This window comes from Topomyia yanbarensis, chromosome 3, assembly GCF_030247195.1.
Source record: "Topomyia yanbarensis strain Yona2022 chromosome 3, ASM3024719v1, whole genome shotgun sequence".
NCBI lineage: Eukaryota > Metazoa > Arthropoda > Insecta > Diptera > Culicidae > Topomyia > Topomyia yanbarensis.
In genome coordinates, this window is record NC_080672.1 from 385,799,470 (window position 1) to 385,826,572 (window position 27,103).

General features: G+C 42.3%; 1 protein-coding gene across 3 annotated transcripts in view; it reads left to right on the plus strand.

Moving 5' to 3' along the window:
• The window catches only part of LOC131693909 (serine/threonine-protein phosphatase 6 regulatory subunit 3), a 44,142-nt gene extending 20,934 nt beyond the window's left edge, over positions 1-23,208 (plus strand). For 2 of the 3 annotated variants that reach the window (XM_058982174.1, XM_058982175.1), the window contains 9 exons: positions 114-263; positions 9,165-9,309; positions 9,372-9,513; positions 9,570-9,688; positions 9,757-9,922; positions 9,984-10,277; positions 10,377-10,957; positions 11,020-11,406; positions 20,411-23,208. In XM_058982174.1, coding sequence (XP_058838157.1) covers positions 114-263; positions 9,165-9,309; positions 9,372-9,513; positions 9,570-9,688; positions 9,757-9,922; positions 9,984-10,277; positions 10,377-10,957; positions 11,020-11,406; positions 20,411-20,705 — 2,279 coding nt within the window. In that variant the 3' untranslated portion in view covers positions 20,706-23,208. The remainder of the gene's footprint in view (positions 1-113; positions 264-9,164; positions 9,310-9,371; positions 9,514-9,569; positions 9,689-9,756; positions 9,923-9,983; positions 10,278-10,376; positions 10,958-11,019; positions 11,407-20,410) is intronic. The other variant, XM_058982176.1, reaches the window with a different exon arrangement.
• The last annotated feature ends 3,895 nt before the right edge of the window (positions 23,209-27,103 follow it).

Below are 27,103 nucleotides of genomic sequence, written 5' to 3' on the forward strand. Positions count from 1 at the left end.
ACTCAATACCAAAAACCAACAAAACACTACAATTATCAAAATAAAAAAAAAATAAAAACGATAAAAATTACATCGAGTTCACTGAACCATTAAAAAAAATAAAAACCCAAAAGGCAACTACAAACTCCAGTCCACCTTCAAGCGGATAGACAATTTCAAGTCCAAGATCCTTCCGACTGAGCTGAAGAACGTCAACTTATTCAAATTCAACCTCAGCGAGACAGTTCCGACGTTTCTTGGCAAGATCTCTTCTCACTTTCAAGGTAAATTATGATGCAGCGGTTTTCATTTAGCTCATCCTTATTATTAGAATTTAATTTGTCATAATTAATTTTTTCTTCTTCTTATGTCGTAATGATTTATCATATATACCTATAGGTACATCTGATCATTGATTAAACGATACTTTTGCTTAAATCAGTTATACGCAATGATCGGTTTATTACGCTGAGTTAGTATGTATCCAGTATATTTCAATTCTGAAAATAGTTTCGTTTTTTTCCATGTTTCAAATGATCTGTGTTATGCCATATTGGTCATATTTGAATAGCTTATTACAATCAAAGACCTTTAGGATCAATTTGGCTTTGAATACTTCAAAACGTTCTGTTGATTGCGTAAAAAAGAGCCATTTAGGGCGAATTGAATACTATTTTCTAAAAACTAAACAATTAGAATTTTCATGTTTGCTAGGAAAGTCAACCAACCATCATTAAATGATGTAATATTTCACTTGCTAATACAGCGAATCTTAAATAGGTACGAAAAACCGACGGAATGTCAAAAAACTAGAAAAAATACGCGAATCAATTTTAATACCGATATTTGAAATAAGCCTCGAATAGCGCTTGCGCACGATAATTGTGGAATTCATATATCCTTGAAACATTTTATCTCTAACAATTTCATACATAAACACAAATAAATTACACCTTCGCACCTATTACAGAAGTTCTGCTATAATAGCATCGTATCACGGGGCAAAATCTACGAATTTATGCAGTAAATTTCGCAAATTTTGCAATTTATCTTTAATGCGCAAATTATTTATCTATACTTCCGGACCAACAGATCACATAATAGGTATTAACTTAATATGTATATTTCTGAATGTGATGTGACGTTCAGACTAATTATATGAAAATCTTCTGTTTTCATAGATTTGCCACGTCATCGTCGATGATAGAGCAGTGGGTATAGGATTATGTTCCCCTTGGGGGTGCTAAAAGGATAAGCTACGGGGTAGACTATATTTTTGATGTGTTTATGTAGTTTTGATACAATCAGCTAGCGACCGATATCTGGAGAGATCAATATGCGGGGAATATACTCATTATGGGAGCAGAGTAGCATGCTACTATGTGCCATTTCATGCTATCAGTCAATAGCAGGCTTTTAACTATATGGGATTATTAAGGACAGATAAATTATTATTTATAGGAAGAGGAACAATACTTCCTCACCTGTGATCTCCTGTGTCGGGATTTCTAATCCAGCGAACCGCTGGAGCAAACCTGGAGTGCGTGTTGTTTGCTACGCTGCCAATTGTCGAAAGAGGCCGAGTGACTTGGGGAACCGCTCACTTGCCATCTTCATAGTCTGTATTCATTTATTGGTCCGTCGCCGCCGCATTTCTAAATAAATCAAGGAAGGTATTCAACTACCCCACATCCCACTTCTTCACAATAAAAAAAAACTACATACGACTTTATTATGAGTTATTGTACATTCATTCGTGTGGAACAGTGATGGAATACGTTTAATACGGATCAACTTTCTTCGCATGGGATACATGCCTATTGAAAGTGCGGCCATCGTCGTCTTGAAGCGTCAGGTTTCCATTTCGTTCTTTTGATACTATGTATTGTTTTGGCAAGAATCTCGATTCGCCTTTAAAACGGTTCACACGCTCGATGATAACCGAATCACCAGGTTTAACCCGACAAGATATTGCGCCTCTGCGAACATCTGCGCGCTGCTTTCCTAATATTTTTGCTTCTCGGTCATGTTTGTCCAAAAGGTTATCGTCGATTTGAACCTTCTCATGCTTGATGAGAGGTAAACCTCGTTTGATCTTACGACCAGTCATTACCTCTTCTGGAGCAACCTTGGTTGTACGATGTACAGCCGCGTCATGTGCTTGGATAGCAGCGTGCAGTTCCTCGATGAAAGTGGTACTGTCGAATGCATTCGCTTCATGGCTTTGTTAATAATATTCATGTATCATTCGACCAGACCGTTTTGTTGGGGGAACACAGGAGTAGAATAGGTCGTCTGAATACCACGTTCTTCACAATAATATTTGTAGTCTTCCCCATTATCGGTCCTGATTGTTTTAGGGAATCCTTCTTTCTCAAAAATGCTTTCGAGTACCATGTTTGTGTGCACAAAAGAAGTGCTTTTAACTGGTTTCGCCATCAAGTATCGAGATCTATAATCGACAATGACGAGGATCGATATGCCTCCAAATCTGGCATATGGCCCGTTAAAGTCGAACGCAATAGTATCCCAGACCACCCTGGGCGTAAAGATACGTTGCATTAGTGTTGTTTTCTCCGGTCTACCGTTGATCGCACCAATTGAGCACGACTTAACCCAAGCCTCTGCATCACTTGGCATCCCAGGCCACCATCCACGTTGTCACAATATCGTCTTCATTTTAGATGCCAACATGAGATACCTTAAGCGCATTCTTCCGCAACCTCGCTGGAATGACGACAGACCCAGTTTTTACAACAAGTCCATTCCTCACAGATAGATTTCGTTCTAAGACTCTAAACTCAGATAGATTATCAGGCCACTGTTTCGTCGTCAATGATTATATAACATGTTGCAGGATAGCATCTTGGGATGTTTCATTAATGAGTTCGTCAATGCCGCATTACAAACGTGAAGAAGGTTCAGCAATGTTGAACGTACTCGATTTCATAACCATAAGGACTGAGTCTAAGAGACCAACCATCAGCTCTGGTAAGAGCCCTCTTATAGTCTTCCCTGGTTCACTTTAATATGAAAGCCTTCCCTTGAGCATCTGCACGTAGAACAAACCGTCTACCTAATAAAATGTATGCAAAGTGTTCAACAGCCCAGACGGCACCTAACGCTTCTCGTTGGTTCTGGGGGTATCGCTTTTCGGTGTCAGTTAGGGCTTTAGAGGCAAAACTGATGATCCTGGCATTTCGACCTTCACTTTCTTGAACGAGCACAGGTCCCAAGGCTACAGGAGAAGCATCTGTATACAGGGCAGTCTTTTCGTACTCCGAGAAGAATACAAGAGAAACTGTACACTGTGCGATGCGCCTTTTGGGAGGGAGAGTGCATTAACCTCCTGAAACGGAAATTCAGAGGATTCATATGTAAGACTAGTAATTAACTATAATGCAACAGTAGCGTATAATTGTACTTTATTCAATGAAATTCTATTTTTCAGTTATCAAGGACCTGTTTATTGTGCACTTCGTCGTCACTCCACATCGGAGGGGCAGGCTTTATTTCTTTTTGCTGGATCATCTCTACGCGTTACATGTAGAAGCAAAATGTCCAAGTTTGTGACATGCGTTACAACGTTTGCTCAAGGCTGGACAAGATTGGCTGTTCTGGTGAGCAGGACGATTGCATCTAAAACAACGTGAACGCCTTCCCAGGATACGCCTTCCATTTCCGCGATATCGTTTAGCTTGCAGGTTGCTATCAGAGTCATCTTCCCTTGCACGCTTTCAATGGTCTCGAGCCAAACACTGCCAATCACTTCATCTGATCGCAAATACCTCTGACTCACGGTTTGTTGGTGTCATTTCCGCCAAGGTTTCGGCTGCATAGACCTCCTCTCTTGTAGCAGACTATACAATAAAATTAATCTCATATCCGTAGGTCCTTGCTACTTTCGTTAGATCCTTGTGCCTGAGTCCTTTCAATAACTGTGATTGATTAATAATGTTCTTGATCCGCCATGCTAACTTTTTCCATCAATCTAGCATTGAATGAAACGGCTAATTTTCCAGCCTCCTGCTTCCTACTGGAGAACGCCTCGTGTTCCGCCGATGTGTCCGTCATAGATTGTAGATAGTCGTGGACGTTCTTTACGAATATCGTGTAGCAGTTTGGCTCATTTAGTTTCGGGCGTAACTTAGCAGCTCGGACAATACCTTTAAGGTGGCCTCCCATCGCCAAAAACAGTAGTGGCGAACGTTGAACTGGATCGTGAGCATTTCCTAGCGAAGCTACTATCTCAAAGTTTTCCATATACTTATTCCAGGATTCACACAGCTTATTTGATGCTATGCCACTGGGAAATGGTTTGATGTGATCCCAGCTGATAATCGAAGTGGGCCCAACAGCACGACTAACATGTTGAGTATTATTCCAATCTTTGTCATCATCACTCTGCGCAACAGTATCTGGAGCAATCGTTAATGTACCTGTACGATCATACTTGCTTAAAGCCTGAGTCAACGCTGCCAAGCTTTTTTTCCATGCGCTCGATTCTCTTCAGCGTTTCCAATTTATCACCTGGTCCACCATTGGTTGTTTCCGAATCGTTTTGCACTATATCATCGTTCCCGTCTGAATCTATTGATAATGATGAGGGGCCTTCACTTGACAAGCTGGAATCGACGCTGTCGTTCAGAATGTCGTCCTCAAGACTTCCGTCGTCTAGTGTTTGTTCGACGCGTTCTTTTGAGCCCACCGCTAAATGCAATCGTTTGCTGTTCAATGTATTCAGTGGGTGAAGCATGATCTTTAAAACAGTCCACCTCGTGTTTCAGAAGATTCGTGTAATTCAAACTCCAAGCGGGAACCACAACATCGCTTTCAACCTTGTTTGTGCTGTACTCTTTCGTAAAGGATCCGTAACCAGCGATTTCGATGTACCTGTGAGTATCGTTCCGTTAGGACTTTAGAAAACTTCAAGAGATTTAAAACATGTTTGTCTTTTGCCCGCAAGAAGATCACGAAGGGCTCGCTGAGGAGCATGGATATAGTTCAGTCCAGAAGTCGATTTTATGTCGACATCCATCTCACCTTGAGAAAAATCTTTGTCATTTTCGCACGGGTCTACAGGTTAGCTTTTTGAAACTGTTCTATTGTTTTGATCTGTTAACTAAACAAATAAAATTAAAGTGCATGTGAAAATATTTTCTTCTGGAATAAAATATATGTAGTAAACGATTAATAATATTGTGAAATTTCAGAACTATGAAGAGGAAACCCAAGCACTTTTGGAATTATTAACGAAACAGAAATCCGTTGGAGGCATAACGAAGCTTTACGGTGAGAATTTGTCTGGCAATGCAAAAAATAAAACGATTGCAAGATGGAAGTGGAGCGTTTAGATGGTCATGATCGAAAAGGCCTCGTTCTATAGACACAAAGGAATTGATCAAATCTGTGGCTAACAAAATACGTCGCAATCCGGTCAGTTTCATGAACCTAATGGCTAAGCACTACAGTTTGTCACACAAGACGATTTAAACAGTGACGAAAAAAGATCTTGGTTTATATTCACACAAACTCCGACAACACCAGCTTCTTTCAGAGGCAACGAAAAAATACTAGAAAGTTGCAGAATGTTAAGGGGTTGGTTCGTAGATCATGCTGCTGTTACCGTTATCTATTCGTATGAGAAATTATTTGATGTAATCCGCAAATTAAACCCTCTAAATAATAGGGTAATCCAAAAATCTTGATTCAAATAATTCCAGCGAAGATGTGTATGTACTACGCAAAAACCGGATTCGGTTATAATTTGGGCTTTAAATGGTAACAAATCGACTGTTTTCCGGATTGTGTAAAAATCAACCAGTATGTCTACCTGGAGTTTTCACAGCAGAAAGGTTTTGCCATAGATCGATAATGAGTTTCCAGCTGTTGAAATTTGCTTTACTCAAGAGCACCACCACATGGGGCAAAAAGCGTGCAAACGTGGCGTCACCATAATTTTAAGTGTTTTTGGACTTCCTTTATCTCCGGATATCAACCCACTCGATTTTACTATATTGTTGTTGAGTCACTAAAACGTAATGAGGATGCTCTTATGACTTATTGAAAAAGTATGGAACAATATTCCAGAAGGACCGGCGCGAGTTAGCTGTTGCAGTGTTCTTCCAAGACAATCGCAAATAATTATGTCGAAAGGCTCCCATTTCGAAAAAGTTTAAAATAAATTAATCTGAACTATGCAAGAAATATTTCGCAAAATTTTCCGAATTTTGATTGATTAAATAAAGAAACTATTCAAAATCTTTAGGGAACTGTTTTATGAAGCCATCCTTTAGACCCCAGTGCAGGATGGAAGAAGAAACAGTAACGAGGAGCGTTATATGATAGTAATACTTTGTTAAACAGTATGCAGACGACTCACAAAGAAAAGAGTTTCATACAGCACGAACGACAGCTACAAGAAAATAACAAAATGCCATTTTTTTTTTAAAAGGATGAGAGCGCAAATGAAACTTATAGAATCGAGCCCACATCAGAACTTACTTCGGAGGATGAGCGCTGGTTTTTGGGTTACTTGATTCTCGACACCGTGACTAAAGCTCCCACCAAACACGTGCTCAGATATGTACACGGAGAAGGCTTCCAGATATAGATAATTTCTGAAGGTCGGAACGCCAAAAATTTCAGGATGTATGCGACATCAGAAAATGCAATGAAGAGCTTGATGGCAGCCTAAAAAGCATTATTGGCGCCAGTTTGTCAGCGAGTTATCGAGAGAAACATCGATAGGCACTCTTTGGGACCCTGCCCGACGTTTGCGAAGCCGAAACAGTTCTAACGAAAGCGTAGAATATTCAAACCGTAGGATATCCGATTTCGCCAAGAGAGTCTGTCCAGATTCTATACAGTACGACGCGGTGGGTATAGACGACCTATCGTGTCGCGTCTCTCCACAGTGTTGTGAACGAACCACCGTTTTCGGTGATGGAGTTTTCACTTGCTCGCTTGAAATGCAACAATAATGCCCCGGAGTTAGAATCAATTTCAACTAGTTGAAAACTTCGACGGATTCTGTTGAATGGCGACTGTTGAATTTATTCAACAAGACCTTGCGCATAACCTTGTCTCTCAAGATTGGATACTAATGAGAGTGATCGCCATTCCCAAACAGGGAAAACCAGCCTCCGATCCCAACTGGTATCGGTCAATTGCAATGCTTTCCTGTATCCAGAAGTAGTTCGAGAAAATGATCCTGTCGCTCCTAGACAATTGAGTCGTAGCAAATGCTTCCAACAGAAATTCAAATGCCCTATGCTAACAAAGAGTAGAAGGCATATTCTGGTAGATATTATAGCTAAATCTGTTATCTGATAAGCACATGCATTTTAAGCATGGTGATTCAACAACATCAAGATATAGCTAAATGAGCCATGCACAGGGCTCCCCCTACTCTGCAATTTTTACATGAATGGCATTGACGAATGCCTTACTAATTTCTGCCGGTAACTTCCGGATGACGGAATAGTCTCTGTTGCATGACCTAAACTGCCCATAATCGCAAGTCAGTCCCATGTCCTGTGAGATTCCCTATCTACATGGGACTGACTTGCGATTATAGGCAGTAAAGCTGTCGATCTACAAGGACTGTTGCAAAATACCTTTGCATTCGTTTTCATACTATGCTGAACACGGTTTCTGAGTTTCTTTTGATTCATAAGGATTCTTCGAGATATTCATGAACTAAGAGATTCATGGAATCTCGGAACATTTATTCCCACAAGTAATCCCAAATATGATAGAATCCGCGAAGCTGATAGCAATAAAATGTTCTACACTGACCGATCAAATCTCAACGAGACCACTGGTTTCGGTGTCTTCAATGAAAATATCACCATTTCACACAAAACTCAATGATCCTACTTCAATCTTGGGTTGAGGCTATCCGTTCGATTGAACCTGCAAAGAGCGTCCTTGAGAGTTTTTTTTCTTCTGAAAAATCGTACCAGATTACCTTAGTTTGGGTCTTTTCCCATTGTTCCAATCTAATTATTTAGCTTATGTCACTAGTCTATGGGCAATGCAATGTTTCCTGATGAATGGAATCCGGAACTAGGGGTAGAGAGTTTACATCTGTTCGGACGACTTCAAATGTCATTTCAATTTTCATATACAGTAAGATTCCGTTTTTGGCAACAAATGGGTTCCCTTTTTGGCAACATTATTGTGGTACATAGTAAATCTTCTAGAAAATGTTCAAACACACATTTTGTTGTAATAATTGATATCACTTTTGACTTCATAATTAATGTTCTTGCAAGATTTATGATGCCACAAATTGAAAATAAAAGCTTTTAAAGTAAGGTTCCAGTTTTGGCAACTGAAAAAAAAATTGTTGCCAAAAACGAAATCCTACTGTATTACCGATTCAATAGAATTTGATAAGGTTCGTGACAGAAGTATTCTGCAAAAAGATTTGATCCCTGAATAGTATTCCAGAAAAACCTGAATAGATCGTAAAATATCCCCGTGTGTCTGAATGCTTTCAAATGTTCGTAAATGAGTTGTAGTACCGCATGACAGGTACAGTCAGTTAACATTCTTACAAACTCTCCTGTAATCGGTTCTGGGATATCCAGGATGCAAACGAATACGTTCAGAGATAGTACTAGGATGCCTAAAAATGGCCAGTCAGATGCCAATAGAAAATCACAAGGTTCACATATACTATTTATTTACGTCCAAATTTTAATAGTTCCAGACTTAAAGCTAAATTTTGAAAAATTAATGAACGCGGCTGAAATAACACGCCCCACGGAGTTTTCGGAATCGGTAATCTGATCTGACCAACACATACAGCCCAAATCTTGAATAAATTTTCGATCATTGTTTGGTTGAAGAAAAACGTTAAAAATTGCGAAAAAGTAAAAATCGATGAGTGATAACGGTATCACGGAGACAAAGTGCTTAATTTCGTTCTAAAGAGATATTAGCAATTACTGACAAAACTCTCGACTTAGGACGGCCTCGGCCGTCATGAGTTCAAGTTGTTATATTCGATTAGCTTGAGTTACCCTGCGATCTTTGGAATAGTGTCTTTTTTTCCACAGCAGCAGCATTGTGAAATTTTGAGAAATAGTTTCTGGGGAACACACAATCACAATCTCCGTAGACAAGTTGATTGTTTCACAGTAATCTAAAAGGTTTTCGTGGATTTTCGATTCCAGTGACATCCGATCCTATCCTGGATACACTCGAGGGCCAGTCCATCACCCAAATGCTGCTGGACATCATACTTAAGGAAAACATGGAAGAAAGCGCCATCGTTGCTGGAATCCGGATCATATTACGATTGCTGGAGAATACGATCATGTAGGCTGCAGTTGCTTGAACATTAGGTTGTTGTTTTTTTTTTATCGTTTCCATACTTTTAGACAAGAGCCGGTCTCCGATACTGCTCTCCAGATGGTAATCGACGCTGAGAAGGAACATCATGACACCGTTGTGCTACGCTTAGTCAATGTCATATACCCAAGAATACCTGAGTTAATTCACATTTTAAAAAATCCGCCTCAGGTTTGCAATATACTTAGCGATAGCCCAGCAAGGTCCTAATGTCGTTTGTTTTACAGAAACCCGACATTATTACCACAGTTGGCGTACTTTCACCACCTCTAGGAAACGTGAGACTTCAGATTTGTAATTTATTTACAGTATTAATAGAAACCGAGAACAGTGATGTTATCAGGACGTAAGTAGCTGTAATTAATTTACTGATCGATGTTGAAAAGATTTTTTTTTTGTTTTCTTGTCTTTCAGAATATGCGGAACAGATTTTTATATTACATTGCTCAAACTTTTTAAGCAATATTGTTGGAACAATTTTTTGCATAGTCAGGTCAAGGTGTGCGTAAACTACGCCGTACATGCGTTCGATCAGAAGGAGGGCGACACAACGCTGTATGTCTCGGATTTGCAGCGACATGTAAGTTCAAAGCCTGGATAAATTCTGAAAAAGAATATTAAATAAAAATATCCATCCATAGATTATCAGCGATTGCAAACTTCCCGTTCTGCTGATAGACCTGTGGGATTACAACGAGATGCAAAATCCGACACAAATCGCAGGGGGAAGGTACAAGTTCCGCCGACTCGGTTACATGGGTCACTTGATCGAAATGTTCGTGATGCTCATTTCAAGCATGCAATCGGATAAGTTTCGTGTCTTAACCAAATTATCCTTCGTGGGAGCTACTAAAGACAGCTTTTCTAGCTTCTGGGGTTTGATCAAGAAAAATGGCGAACTGGGCTCGATAGTTAGAATGCAGAAACGGTTTTTGGTATGTGTTGATTGTTCGAAAAAACGTTCACTTATCGCGACCATTCTTCAAATTTTCTCGCTCTAAATTAATCGGATAATCATTGTATTTCCCAAACAGGCTGACACTGATCCATATCAAATGAAAGACTATACATCGGACATTACAATGTTCTCTAAGGAAGTGGAGCCTGACTCTCATTCCGATCTGTCGTTCGCTCTCGACTTGGAACTAAAGAACCAAATACAGAAGATTATGTCATCCTTCCCCGTGGATTTTGACCCGGGTAGCAGCACTAGTAAACAACCGTTCGAGAAGGAACTTAGCGGTACGATGGATTCCGCCATCTACAAAGACATCTGGCCTTTGGCCGAGGATGTCAGCTCGACGGAGTCACCCGACCCGTGGGGTACGGGTGATGAAGCTAATATTATTGAACCGCGCTCAGATGGAATAACCGATGCATGGGCCGATTTTGGCTCCGATGGGTTTGCCGATTTCGATTCACACTTTTCGCAAATTCAATCCGAGAGTGGATTCGATGGTGAAGCATTCTTTGATAATAACGAAAATATTGCCTTCGGTTGCTTTACGGATAGAAGCGACGATCTGTGTGCAGAGCTAACTGCTACGGAACACGTGCAAGCTTTCAGTGATACGAAACCCTCCCTACCATCAGATGAGGCAGTCATCAACTCAAAGTACACTAGACCAATCACTTCTAGTAGACTCCAAACACTAAGGTTTTCTGTTTATTTTTCAGCTTTTTAGTTAATGATATTGCCGCGTTAGATGCAGCACCAGAAAGCGTAGCCTTGGTCGAAGCAAACAGTAGCGTTAGTAATGAAGTCGACGATGATGAGAATAGTAATGTAGCAAACGATGTGCCATTATCCGTATCCGTAACGGAAGAGACTAGTAATAGTTGTCAGCAACAATTTCCAATGACAGAAAATAATGGAACTGAGTTGGATCACAGTAGGTGTACTACCAGCAGCTCAACGGATGATCCCGTAACAGTGACACCGCAGCCTTCGCAATCAGATGCCTCAACGAACGAATCTGTCGATCTCGTTACCTCAAATGGACCGATAAGCGTTGGTGATAATTTTCAGAACGAAGATGCTACAAAGACTGCGGAATCGGATAGGTAAGGCTGATGTAATATTACTAAAACATAAAACATTTTTTGCATGTCCATTTTGGCCCACCAAATGGATCCTTCCTGACACCACTGTTTACCTAATGTCGCTTTTACGTGAGGTTAAAAATGATTCAGTTTTGGCCGTAACTGCTGTCAAGCCGTTTGAAGCCAGTTTCGATCCTAGGGTCTGCGTCGTTCAACTGAACATCGGATTATGTTCTAATCTGAAATATATTATGTTGTTATGTTCTAATCTGAAATATAATAATATTTTAAGTTCGCTTATACCACCGATTTTTAGCGAGACCCTCACTCAGTTCCATATGTTTTAAGCACCTAACTAGGGTTCGTTTCTAGGTTTTCAAGTGAAAATGATATATAGTAACAGTTTTGCTAGTGATAGATAGTAATGATCCTAAAAAGTAGTAATTGTTGGAAGTCTTATTTCGCTTTTCTCGAGGAATATGCCCGGAAGCCGGTACGTCCGGAATTGTCTATAACGGACAATATATTCAAAGAAGGTTTGATTGGCAATCAGTGATCAAGACTTGCGAATCGAAGTAATTTGGTGATCATTTCAACAGATTTTTAGCCTCTGAGGGATTACGATTGCAACGGTTGATAATTCCAGTGTTACCTTACTAAATAACATATAACTCCGGAACCAAAAGTCAGAACCGAATGAAATGGAATTACTGTATCTTTAATTTGAAGTGAAATTTGTAAAAATCGGTCAAGAATTCGCTGAAAAATAGGTGTGACATTAGCTTAGGAACTTGGCGAGTTCCCCGCGGGTATCAAGAACCATCATATGTGGCCAATGTGATCAAAGTTAGTTTGATTGATCATTAATGATGTAGACCACCAAATCCAAGTAATATCGTACCCACTTTAATATGTATTGCATCATTCGGACATCATGGTGTTACCAGTTTATATGGGAATTTTCTGTGAGACCGCACTATTCAACCCGTAACTCCGGAACCGGAAGTAGGAAATTTAATAGCAGCTTATGGGAGCACAGGATTAGGCAATGTTGGGCTCTGCTAAGCCTCTATAAAAAGCCATATAAATCCGAAAGCAGCTCCGTCGAAGCGAATCGGTGCCGCTTCCATTACGATTTTATCCAAGGTTTTAGCGTAAAGCTCCCTAACCCAAATAGAGTGCCAATCGGCCCATTAGGATCGATACCAGTAAGATGCTAATTATGGCATAAAGGGGGCCGAACACGGTTGCAAATAAGTATTTCATCGAAATTGAACCACGGACCGACACGGCATTCCACTACCTTAGTAAGGATGGGTGACGCTTTCCCGAAACGGCGGGTGGGCTAATGGTACTGACTGCGCCCCCCGTCTCGTTAAAACTTTGGTAGCACCCAAGTACATCCAAAACCCAGCACCTTAGCCTGTGAAAATAGGTTTAGTTGAATGTTCCTGACTAGCATCGATCCGGCCATGGTAACCATGGGATCATAAGTAGGCGACTACTTACTACGGGCATAGAGTTGGGACCCAAAAAGCAAGGAAGAAGACAAAAAACTACAAAAATAAAAAATCACCCGTTGGACGCTAAAGATGGGCTAGCGAGGTCACCGACTCAGCAAAACGAATAAGTGCAATAGCAAATATATCCGCAGCACCAGCAGCAGCGAGAGCAGTTCACGAAGGTCATACTGAGCAGCAGCGGCGACAAACCAATAGGACGCCAAGGAAAGCTAGTATTGCAGGTGCACACGCCGAAATCGCATTATCTAAGATCAGCAGTGGGTTTACAAAAGTGACGAAACTGAGGCAACAGATTGAGGAGCTCCTCGAATTCGTGAAAAGCAAGGGCAACATGCACGGACAGATCACGGATCTAGCGATTAGCATGAAATCCGCCGTAGCAGCAGTCGAATGCGAACAGATGGTGTTATGGAGAGCGCTGAAAAGACACTGAAGACCATGGAGATAGCGAAATTAGAAGGCCTATACGACGCCGAAGGGTGACTGGTATTCCCGTTATGTGAAAAGAGTAAGAGAAACACCAGGAGAGGAGGTGGAACCAACGAAGCCTAACAAAGTCGGTGAAAGACAACGAAACCACCGGCATATAGAAGAGTGTATGGCGAGCCGTAGAAGAGAGACGGGAAAAACAGAAATAAAAGGATGAAAAGATCTTCGTCTGCGCCAGGAGAGGTATAGGGGAGACGCTCTAGTCGTTAAAGCAATCGATGGTGTGGCGAAGACTCCTTAAAAGGGTGAGAGAGGATCCCAAGTTGAGGAGCTGGGGAAGAATGTAGACCAGGCGCACTCAGAAAGGTGATATGCTGTTCAAGCTGAAGGATACATTGATTAAGAGCTCGACATATCGGAAACTCGTGGCAGAAGCGATGGATGGAGAAGCGAACGTGAGAACTTTAGTTCAAGAAGTGGTGATCGAGTGCAAGAATTCGGACGAGATCACAACGGAAGACGAAGTGAGGAGCGCACAAATAGAGCAATGTAATCTGGAGAAAGAGCAGATGTCAATCAAGTTGAGGAAGGCGTATAGTGGCACACAGACAGCAGCGATACGCTTACCTCCAGCCGCATCCAACCAGCTTATGTCGACCACCAAGATAAAAGTCGGAAGGACGATGCGCTCGTTACGATTGATCCTTAGAGCCACTAAACACACGGAGAGGTGTTTTAGGTGCCTGGGTTTCAGGTATGAGACAAGAAACTGTAAAGGCCCGGACAGGTCAGATCTGTGCAGAAGATGTGAGGAGGCGGGACACATTACTTGAGACTGCACAAAGCAACCAAAGTGCTATACACAAAAGATGGCGGAAACGGCCACATGACGGGAGGCTTCTTATGCCCAGAGAACAAAAAGGCGAAGGCACACACGAAGGCTTCGTGATCGCCAGGATCAACGGTGTATTCGTATGTAGCTGTTATACTCCCCCACGATGGACACCAGTGTAGTACAATCGGATGCTGGACGCACCAACCGATTTGTTAGTCGGACGAACGCCGGTTGTTATAGGAGGAGATGTCTTTGGTTGTGGAGTTGGGTAGCAGGCTGACCAACACAAGAGGTTACAACCTGTTGGAAGCCCTGGCGAAGCTGGTTGTAAGGCTGTGCAAAGTAGGTTCCACTAGCCCATTCCGTAAAGATGGCCAGGAATCTATCTTCGACACAACATTTTGCAGTGCATCGCTAATGGATAACATAAATTGGTGAGCTGGTGAGCAGTACACATACAGTGACCATCAAGCGATCCACTACATCATTGGTCGGCGGAATTGCACGGTAACGCGGAGAGTGAGGACTGGCGAGCGGAAGGGAAAAATAAAGGACTATCATAAGGACCTTTTTTGTAGAAGAACTTCGTGCTGTCAGCCTCTCTCCAATTTCGGGGGGGAAGGGGAGGAGTTGCTTCTCTAATCTTCCGGTCATCACATCGCATGCTTTGGTATACTTAGTATGTATAACAAACATGAAGATGTGACACAAGGTGCCAAGAGCGCACTAAAATCCTGTCAATCCTATTTCTCATTGGATTGTCTGCTCTAAATATATCACCAGGGGATCATTCATAAATGATGTTGGATATTGACAATAGGGAAGAGCGTCACGTAACGAGATAAAAAAACTAAAAATGAATTTTAGACGTATCAGCGGATCAGGGATAAAAAAACGTACAACATTGTTTATGAATGGCCCCCAAACAAAGAATATTCCATAACGAATATCACGTAACATCGGTGACAGAGCATTGGGATCAAGGCCAAGTCCCCCCTGGGTCGTGCAAAACTGAGAAGCAACATCAATTTAGGCACAGATAGCAGACTTCCATTTATTTTCATTATGTTTTGTTTTGTCTTTTCATTTGTTTCTCCTGCTACGATGTGTGCGGGAGAGCGGGACGGCCAAGGAAACGGAAAGCCAGTGGCCCAAACAGATCAGGAACAGGAGGGAGGACTGCGAACAGGGAAACCGACAACAGAGGAGAAATCGTTTATTTATTTATTATAGCTACGATACTAATCACAATTGTTTTGCTTTTCTTGTTTCGTTTCAGCAAACCAAAATCTATACGGAATAGCACATACGAACAGTTAGGCTTTGTAGGTTCTCATCTTGAGAAATGACAATGACACTGTACGAGGTGGCGCTGGGCCTGTGGCCTTCGACTGGCATGGTCCATTCTCATTGATTCGGAAGTCTTCTTGGCTGGTTGGTAGATATGTGCTCCTACTTACAAGTTGATCAATTCGCTTGGGTAGGGGACATGTGGATCCTACTAGTTGTCGACTCTTTTGATCGTGAGTATGAGGCTAGTTCAGGAAAGGAGTGCAGGACTGGCACCTAAGAGATAGTTAATTATTCAGTATTTGTTCTTATGATTATTAAACTCGACCAAGCACACCGGCTCTCACAAATGATGAGCAACCCTTTCGGGTCGGTGTGGTCTATTCGAGTCGAACTAGGCGGACATTAGGTTTGAGCAAACTTTATGTGGATAAATATTGCTTACGCCTTTATTGGCAGAGATTCTTTTGCGAAATCCTAAAATACCTTCACTGGTATAGCTACTCAGGATAATAATAATAGAAAAATTAAGGGTTTGCCTGGTCCATAATGTAATGAATATGTATATTGACTAGAACAGGGATAATCGAGTTATGTTATAAGATAGAGAAGAAACAGCACAGTCGAAGGAAAAGTATTCGCGTTTACCGTTTCAATTAATAGTCGATTGCTCTGCTTCGGACCTAGCAGACAAAAAGGAGATTAGGAAGAGACAGAAGCGGATTCAATGCGAAATTTGCCAATATGACGTTGACCCCAAGGCGATGGTAGGACGATTTTCCATAGGATGACAGACTAGATGACACGACGTTACACGCTCTGAACTTGCGCCAAATAGTTTGTATGTATGTATGAAATTCGCGGACATCACGGCTGACTGCGATCTCTAATTTACTTAACAGTCGATTGATCCGCTTCTGACCTAGGGGACCAATGAGGAGATCAGGAAGAAAATAGAAGCGGAATCAATGCGAAGTTTTAATTGCATCACTGACGACTTAGCACGCGTTGTTAGGAGCAGGATACATTGGACCAGACAAAATAGAGAACTTGACGTTACGTTAAGCTGCAGTCCCATCTGCCCGATAAAAAAAAAACTAATCAATTATTTTGCTTTTCTTGTCTCGTTTCAGCAAACCAAAATCTCTTTACTATCTCTTCATTTTCTGTCTCCAACTATCCTCTATGTAATGTATCTGAAACTTGTGGGACTGGTTAACAGCCGGCGCCTGCTTGTGGAAGAAACTGGTGTGCTATACGGACTAGCACATACGAACAGTTAGGCTTTGTAGGTCCTCATCTTGACAGAGTCTAGATGGGCGGATGAACGTCTGCCAGGGTGTGGGCTGAGAAATGACAATGACAAGAACTTCGTGCTGTCAGCCTCTCTCCAATTTCGAATGCCGATGAGATGTCGGAAACATTAGCGAGGATGCGTGACGTAACAAAACCGAGGAAAACGAAGCAGAGAAACTACCGGCGTCCGACGTATTGATGGAATGAAAGGCTCATCATCCTCCGTGCTGACTGTCTAGAAGATGCGTTCAGAGAGAGGCATTCAAAGAGTGTATGGTGACATTCCGAGCGGCTAAATCCTGGGGAAACGCTTACTGTGTCATGATGGCCACAAGATCAAGGGTCCTACAAAGCCAGCAAAAATGCGCGCTGAAGGGTCTTTTTGCGGGTCTTTTCCCGAAGCACGACCCAACCGCATAACTGCCTACACTGTACGTTGATGCAGACGGTGGAAATACTGGTGACAATCAAGTCTCCAACGACGATCTGCTTTTAGTGACAAAAGAGCTGAAAGCGTTGCACGAAAGACTGTGATTCTAACGTTTCCGGACATGTTCAGGATAGGTCTACAGAAATGCCTGAACGAAGGCTACTTCCCGGATAAATGGAAGATCCAGAAGCTGATGTTGCTGCCAACATCAGAGAAGCCACCAGGAGATCCAGCATCGTATCGGCCTATATGTCTGCTGAACACTCCTCAACAGGCTGACGAACTATGCTGAAAGTGAGAACGGACTATCGCAGTGGTAGTTCGGATTCCGGAAAAGAATCACAACGGTGGACGCCATCCGCACCGTCATCGCGAGCGCGGAGAATGCATTGAAGCAAAGAGGAAGGGGTAATCAATACTGCGCCGCAGTTACGATTGACGTGAAAACCACATTGAACTGCGCCAGCTGGGAAGGTTTTCTTGTAGCGCTGCACGGAATGCGGGTCCTGGACTGGTGGTGCAAGCTTTTGAAAAGTTACTTTCAGAACCGATTACTGGTCTATGAGACGAACATGGAGCAGTGTTCAATTAGTATCACGGCGGTAATAGCTCAGGGCTTCATACTCGGTCCAACGCTTTGGAATATAATGTGCAGCGGAGTGTTAAGACTGGAACTGCCCAGGGGAGTTGAGATCGTCGGCTTTGCAGATGATGTTGTCCTGACAATAACAGGCGAGATCCTCGAGAAAGTGTAGAGACAATAGGCATCGTGGAAACCTAGATGGCTGATGTCCAGTTGCTGCTGGCTCACCACAAGACGGAGGTAGTGCTGGTCAGCAACCGAAAACATCCATTGTGCCGTGATCAGCTTCGACGGACACTCAGTTCCATCGAAACGTGAGCTGAAGCACCTGGGTGTGATATTCGGCGATCGGTTAAATTACATCAGCCAAGGCGATTATGTTTGCGAGCAGGCTGCGAGAACAACTAACGTATTGGCAAGGATCATGATGAACATTGGAGGAGCAAGATGCAGCTCGAGAGATGTGAGAGGAGAGTGTCTCAGCCTCAATACTGTGGTATGGCTTACCAGTCTGGGCTGCTGCGCTGAACTCAAAGCGGCACCGGACGAAGTTCACAAACACGTTTCGCCTAATGGCTGTTCCTGGTGTGAGCACTTGTAGAACAATATCGTCAAAGGCAGTATGCGTAATTTCCAGGATGATTCCCACCTGCATCACTCTGGTTTAGGACGTGAAATGCTCCCAGCGGAGAAATACACGAAATTCGAGGAATCCGGTCCGAGAGGACTCATTAACTAAGTGGCAGTGAGAGTGGGACAATACGGAGAAAGGAAGGTGGACCCACCGAAGTGTCCGCTTGGGCGCGTAGGAAACATAGAGAAGTGAACTTCCATTTGATGCACGGATGCCTCCGCAAGTACCTGCATCCACTTGGACATGCTTTGTCACTCATTTGCCTGGAGCGTGTGGACGCGCAGGATATGCCAGAATACGTGGTTTTTTGAATGCCCTAAATTCGAAAAAGTAGGGTTATATCCGACGTAACAGTCGACAATATCGTCAAAGAGATGTGTTATGATGAGCATATCTGTGATGCGTGTAGTAGTAGTAGTGTCGTAGTGTCGAGTATACTTTCTGAGCTACAGAGGAAGTGGCGAAGGGACCAACAAAGCAGCGCCGCCGACTAGAAGGCCGCCGTGAAACAACAAATTGGGTTCGGGAAAGTTGCGCCGCCGTGTAACTCTCCGCCGGAGTAGACTAGATCCACCTCTGGGTACCAGTTGAGTAGTACGCGACACAGCAGCGGGTTCAGAACCGGAAGCCGGGCTGTACCGAAATCGTTGGGTCGGCCTCGACACCCTAACGGGAAGCTCGTTAGTAGGCTAGATCCGTCGCCGGGGACTAGATCGAGTAGACTGTGTCGAAGAGCCAAAAGCGGGGCGTTGGGGCGCCAGTGAACCGGAAGCTACGCTCCATCTGCAATCACTGGACAAACCTCGGTACATATTGGCTGGTCCGTTGAGTAGGCTAGATCCGGGGACTAGATCGATTTGATCGGGACAAAGTAAAGAGCTAAATGGTTCACTGAAATGAACATCAGTAACGAGAAACAAATCTAGCGCCGGATAATTCACAGTAGGGTAGATTTACGGTAGTGAACTATTCGACTAAATAGTGACAAAAATGGGAGCTAATTGGCTCACAAAGCTGACATCGGTACCGAGAGAAAGTCGGAGTAGGATGTGTTCATCGCCGGGGACTATCCGAGAAGATCGGGATAAGGCTGGGAGCTGAATGACTCACGGAAGCAGGAGCTAAATGGCTAATGGAATCAGCAGTTAAACGGCTCACTGAGACGAAAAGTGAGAGAAGGGTTAAGAGTTAAATGGTTAAAAGGTCGAACCATTTCATGGATTCAGTTCGGCCTCTAGTAAAAGCAAGTATCGGACTAATCATTCCTTCCCTTTCCTTCCGTGATATACGTTCGGGCCTGGCCGGCGCCGGTATTGATCAATAAACACTTTTGGATTACCAGGAGTTGCACATTGAAAGATGTTTCGCTACTCCCAAGCATAATTATCTACTTATTCTCTGTGCAACTTCAGCTAGTCCAGATCGATAACGGAGTAGCGGCCAGGGGTGGTCGCACAAGCTCAAGCTCAAGCTCTCAAAGGTCGAACCATTTCATGGATTCAGTGATGCTCCAAGATAACTGCGAAAAACTCTTGAGCAAAAGAAAGAGGTGTGATGAAAGCACAATGAGCCCCCCTCCACGAAGTAATACCTTGATGTAGCTCGATGGTGAAGACGGACGAAAAAAGAATAAGGAATAAGGCGAGGGGTTGGGGAAAGTCTATTTAAGTTTACGATGGGAGGAGGGCGTCAAAATCTCAAATTTTAATTCACGTTGTTTATGAACGTCTGCTAAGTTTAAGCTCCATGCTCACCTTTATTCATTGTTTTACCATGCAGGTCAAATGCGGGTCTGCATAAATTCAATCTTAAGAAACGATTCTTTCTAAACGTTTAAGGCACACAAATTTAAATGATTCCAAATTGAGTGTAACGGTTGGTTTTGGGGAATATAACTGCGTACAATTATTGTATTACATCTACCATACCTCAAACCCCAAATAGTGATGCTTAATTTAATATTCTATTTTCTACTCTATTTTTTTTTTGCTTCTCTATCCAATAGCACCCTTTCCGAAATCCTAACTACTAGCCTAGCCCAAATCTGCTTGGAAAGCAATAGTGACGTATCGGCAGTAGAAACGTCCACAGCCGCAACATCAACCAAGACTTCTGACCTCGTAATAGCAGCGGAAACCAACGATAGCAGTAACTGTAGGAGTGATAGCACCACCACCACCAGCAGCAGCACAGAGATCCTAACCTCGTCAATTGATCCATCGAAGCTCCCGGCCGAAGTGTTCCACCAGCAGCAGCCCCAACCACCACCAACTGTGCCATTAGAGAATGGATCAGTTTAAATTATTAGCAAAAATAGAACCAAGTGTAATCGGCCTAGAGTGAGGCAGATTGCGAAATTGCGGACAAAACCACAAACACACACACATGACAATGAGAGGCTTTAGAAGCGATACTCATTGAGCGAATGAAAACAGGATGAATTTTTGACGAACAGTGAACTGATCAGTGGGTTTGGTTGATATACTATTTAGGAAAAGGCGCTTACTCGCAGTGAATGCAAATCTTAAGGCAAAAAGAATATTTTATCGCACGTATATTTCTACCATATTTGTGAGACATTTGTTCTTACACATACCTATATACACACATTCTCATTGAAACTTGGTCCAACTCCTTTCCGTTAATTTACGAAAACCAACTGCTGTGGCAAAGTTGGTAAGCGCAGCTCTTGTTTTACTTGGTGCTGAGGTTTTAGAACGTTCTTGTGGCAACCTTTGTCTTTCCTTAGCTTTGGAAGCAAACCAAAAATTGAAATATTTTTATAAAACTTTATTATATTATCTGTGCCTGCTTTGTACCTAACAGTAAAAGAAAGTCAAAATATCTTGCTTCAATCCGGCATTGGGAGCGAACGGACATAATTGGTTTTTGTCGTTAATTTTCGCAGCTGGGTTCATTTAAAATTGTTCCCACGAAAACATGGCTGGTATCCGTACAACACCTCAGACTCAGATAATGATTTTGCAAATCCATTAAGATACAATACTACAGATGACTCGAAAGTATAATTAAAATGGGTTCAAAATTGTTCTATCACACGCATGTTCCATTAAACTGCACGCACATTGAGTAATCAGCTCTAGTTTGGACAAAAAGGACAACTTCTAATCCGTGAAATACCTACCTTTTACCTGGTTTTGAATCGATTCCTTCGAACAACACTAACTGGTATTCTCGGTTCCGAAACCACACTGGTTGCGTTTAATGCCATTCTAATCAAATCGTAAGCGTATAAATGATCGCCAAACATGTCTAATCGATTCGATAGTATCACCAAGATTTGAGCGAACTGGTTTTGCGATACCAGCCTTGGTAACACCACAACCGCCAGTTTAACCCTCCGGAAGTCGCGTACTGCAGTGCTCATCGTGAAGAAATCCTTTCTTAGAGCTTCAGATGGTCACCTAAACGTAATTTGCGATGCGACTGCCGGAAGGTAATACGACAAACAGAATCTGTTCGAGCTAAGTCCGAAGCCCACACCGACCGTTAGAAAATGTAAATTAATTAGTACATGCTGGAGAATTATGCCTCGTCCAAGCAAAAATAGCAATTTAGTTACTATTACGTTTACAATATTTTTTTTTGTTTTCTCACAATTTAATTCAATTTAGACAAGATTATAAAAAAAAACAAAGCGTGAACTCAATGTATTTTATGCATAAATAAGCCAAAAACGCAGGAACCGTTAGGTATGAGTAAAATGAATAGAAAAACATGTGAGAAAAGCGATCAGCGTTGCGCTGTTTCTTTACTGTTGGAATTAATATATCACAGCAAACAACGATACAATCCGAGAATGGAAGAGACAGAGCGATCGTGAAAGAGTGAGCAAAACAAAACAAAAATAAACAAAGCTTCCGCCAAAACGAAAACAAAAAAAAAATTACAAGTGAAATGTACGAGTTTATTAGCACTAATTTTCCACTAAAGTAAGCTCTCCAACGTGAGTTAAAAAGAAACAAGAGGCCGGATGAATGATGAGCGATATGGAAAAAAATCTATGGATTAGTTACTTTCTCCAATCCATACTAAGTTAAAGTTAACCCGTCACCGTTTGTTTGATTATGATGATCATCAGTGTTTGTAGTAATATTTGTGTTGATGTTCTTTAGTACCATAAGTAATTGATAAAAATTTATATAAATATTCAGTTCTATCTATTCCTTCCTTTTCTTTTACTCTACTATTTCCCCATGAGTTTGATTTCATTTATCTCGTCAATAAAGATTTATATTATTCCTTTCTCTCTTTTGGTTGCACGATTTGAAATAGTTTGATTTTTTTTCTCAGAGTTGTTGCTCAATTCGAATCGTACGGTAAACTGGTCTCGTTTCCGTTTGCTACTTTTCACGTTCCTTTATTTTTCCGCTCAGAACAAGTACGAGAGAAAAATCGAATGTTTGAACATATCTCGCTCGCTGTGCATACGATTCCGTTTCGTTTCAATATTATTTAATTAGTTTACTGTTGTTGAAACAGCTGAAACCACATAAGGCGAATGCAACAGTAGAAAAAAAATAATCAGAAAAACTGTTTCAGTGATAGTATTAGAACTTAAACAGATTAGGAACACAAACTCACTCATACACTCACATTCATTGATATACAAAAGAATACACACAGAAACACACAAAACAAATACGCATCTCTCACTAGATGAGATATGATAAACAAAAAATGGTGCAATGTTCTGATATATATGAATCAAATGTAAGCTAGTGCCACTTTCTAAAGTACCATGGAAATATAAATAAAGGAATGTGAACGTCCACATATTAATTCATGGGTTGATTGCGCTTTGTGCCGAAATGGGTCATATGCAGAGGTTCATGTTTTTATGTTTTCATCATCAAGCAATCACTGTTGTATCTATAGATCGAGTTAAGGTCATGTCAAACAACATTTACATACTTTTGTTACAATTATAATAATAATGTCATACAAGGTTTACATTTTCGTTGAAAATCAATATAGAATATAGCTCTAATATTAGGATGAATAAAGGTGCGTTATACTCGACTTTTCACTTCGCTCAACCGCGTTCGAACGCTTCACAGAACACGCAGCCAGGGCAGATTCCTACGTGCCAGTTCCGTGATCAGTAGTTACACTAGCGATGACGAATGTAAGCAGTTAATAGAGGAGAAGAATGCAGCACGGGCGAGGATGCTGCAGTACCGAACGAGACAGAATGTGGAGCGATACAAACAAGCACGGAACAGGCAAACCTCGGTCCTCCGGAGAAAAAAGGCGCCAACAGGAGGAACGAGATCGCGAAGCGATGGAACAATTGTACAGCGTAAACGACACACGGAAGTTCTACGAGAAGCTGAACAGTTCGCGCAAAGTCTACGTCCCATAAGCTGATATGTGCAGGGACTTAGACGGCAACCTTCTTACGAACGAGTGTGAGGTGATTGAGAGGTGGAAGCAGGGGTGGCATTACGCATCTCGAAGCGAAAGGTTTATTGTATGCAAGCTTGTATGACAAAGTCGATTCGAAATGGTTCCATAATGTCCATACTATGACGAGAACTTCAACAGTGAAGCAGCAGAGGACGAAGGCGGCATGTCAACGAATCTTGGAGCATGCGCAGAAGACGATAGGCTGCCGGCCCCTGATCTCCAAGAAGTCAAGGTGGAGAGGTGGAGGCGCTGCACTGGGTAATCGCCAAAATTTGGGAGGAGGAGATTTTTCCGGAGGAGTGGATGGAGGGTATCGTTTGCCCAATCTACAAAAAGGGTGACAAGTTTGATTGCTACAACTAGCGCGCGATCACACAACTTAGCGCCGCCTACAAGGTCCTTTCCCAAATTCTTTACCGCCGATTGTCACCATTTGCAAGGGAGTTTGTGGGGCACTACCAGACGCGCGGCACCACGAACCAAGTATTCGCGATTCGGCAGGTTCTGCAGCAGTGCCGCGAATACAACGTGGCCACACATCATTTCTCGATAAACATATTATTACGGCTTAAAAGCCAACTGTCAAAATCATCTTTGAAAGGAAATTCTGAACAAACCGTTACTGACTAAACACAGTTCATAGCAGTTAATGAAAGAGACAATTTTTCTCTTTCGTTTACTACCAACATCTATGATTGACAAGTAACGGTTTGTCCGGAATTTCCTTTCGAAGAGAATTTTGACAGCTGGCTTTTAAGCCGTAATCATATGTTTGTCGAGATTTGTTCATCGATTTCAAAACGGCGTGTGACACAATCAATCGAGATAAGCTATGGCAGATACTGCACGAGTACGGTTTTCCGGATAAGCTAACATGATTAGTCAAAGCGACGATGGATCGGGTGATGTGCGTTGTTCGAGTATTAGGGACACTCTCGAGTCCCTTTGAATCTCGAAGAGGGTTACGGCAAGGTCTATTGTGCCTGCTGTTGAACGTTGCGTTAGAAGGTGTAATAAGGAGAGCAGGGATAGATACAAGTGGTACGATCTTCAGGAAGTCCGTTCAACTTCTTGGCTTTGCCGACGACATTGACACGGATCTTTGAGACGATGTCGGAAACGTAAATCAGACTGAAAGTTGAAGCAAGCAGGATTGGACTTGCCATCAACCACAATGTGTACCTCCCACCTCGAGTTCGGATTGACGGTGACGGTCGACGAATTCGTGTATTTGGGCTCACTGGTAACCGCCGACAATGATACCAGCAGAGAAATTTGGCGACGGATCTTGGCGGGAAATCGTGCCTACTTTGGACTCCAGAGGACGCTCCGGTCGAACAAAACTTGCCACCGCACGAAGTTGATTATCTACAAGATGCTGATTAGACCGGTGGTCCTCTACGGTCACGAAACCTGAACTATGCTCGTGGATGTTGTGTGTTGCGTATCATCTATGGTGGCGTGCAGCTGGAAGACGGAACGTGGCGCAGGCGAATGAACCATGAGTTCCATCAGCTGCTGGAAGAACCATCCATCGCGCATACCGCAAAAATGGCACGTTTGCGGTGGGCTGGACACATCGTAAGAATGTCGGATGACGACCCGGTGAAGATGGTTTTTGAGGGTGACCCTACAGGAACAATAAGACGGGGCGCACAGCGAGCACGGTGGATCGACCAGATAGAGGACGACCTGCGCACCCTTCGAAGACTGCGAGGCTGGCGACAAGCAGCAATGGATCGAGTGGAGTGGAGACGGCTTCTGCATACAACAAGAGACAACAAGGTTCTAGCCTGAACGATAAGGTAGGTAAGCTACACCAGGGAAAACCTTGCGCAGAGTCAAGCTGCAGCAGACAACGGAACTAATGTTTCACCACCAAAGAAGAGGATTTCAACACGCAGCAGCAAGTTGCGCCAACAAGACTCGATGGACAGGCATTTTGAAAACCTATTTTTTACATATTGTAAAAATCAAAAAGACCCGCTGCTCAGTTATGCTAACTCATTGAGCCGTGTCAAATAAATAAAAGGAAAAAAACCATCTCCCAATCGGATTTAATTGGACGTAATTCAGATAAGTAACGTGTAGTCATGATCTCTTCCTATGCAAAAACTTCCTACGATGACATGTCCTTTGTCTCAGTGGTACTGTTCGAAAAACGTGAAAAGCTTAATACATACAAGTCGTAGTAAGATATCATATTTTACAAAATTGTCTGTCTGGAACATAAAAATTTGTTTAAAGCTCCATAAAAGATCTTATGTTGAAGAGACTGTTTTGAGGGCCTTTCAAAAATAACGCCCCGTTTCGCGAATACTATAACAACCACAAAGTTAATGAATTCGTTAAAAAAAAGTTCCACAAAATATTTTTTCTACCTTGAGAGTTGTCTTACTGGAGTTGTAGAGCTGGGTTCTCGGGGGGTCTCCCCGTCAGAATCACTCACTTCAATTACAGACGAGACGGAAAATGTCACCCACTAAAACAGGTGTGCGGGTGTACGGACGTCACGATCGCGTGTCAGATTATAGGTGCTGTAGCGTTCTCTAAGTCATCGGGGCGTTTTTGTGCTTGCAAAAATTGACGTCGGAGGTGTGCGTGGATGATCGCGATTGTATTCGTCTGTGCGTATCAACGCGAAGGGTTCGAGCGTCTGTATATTGACGTGTTCGATTGCGTGGGCGTTAGCTGATTACAAATATTCAAATTCAAAATTGAATGAAAATTGATCATGTTCAGCCGCATTCATTTTCAACATTCAATTCAAGCTTTTACCACCGGAACAAGTGGTTCGTAGTGTAGTTCTTAGCAGGTTAAAACAACCACTACCGACACTACACAGCATATCTAGGCAGCTCGGAGAAAGAAGCTGACATCGATGAACAGCTTCCATAGCTGGCCGAACAGCCGGGAATACAACAGAACAAAAACGATACTATCAATTTCACTGGATCTAAGGGCGCACAGTGGCACTTCTCCATATAAAGTTGTGACAAAATTCTAAAAATGCGTTCATGTGGCTAAAATTTAGGTTTTTAACTAATTTTGGGTCGCTGAATCCATTTCTGCTCTCAGTTTTGAAATTCCATAATTCTTGTTTTCGACTGTTTTTATGTAAATTTATTTGAAGGCGTTGGTCGTTAAAGGGTTAATATAAACGTTAATAATAGTAGCCAAACCCATCATGTAGCAGAAATGGTTGACAAAACTAGTAAAAATCACTAATTTTTCAGTAATATGTTGTTTAGGCTGCCAATTTGTAAGA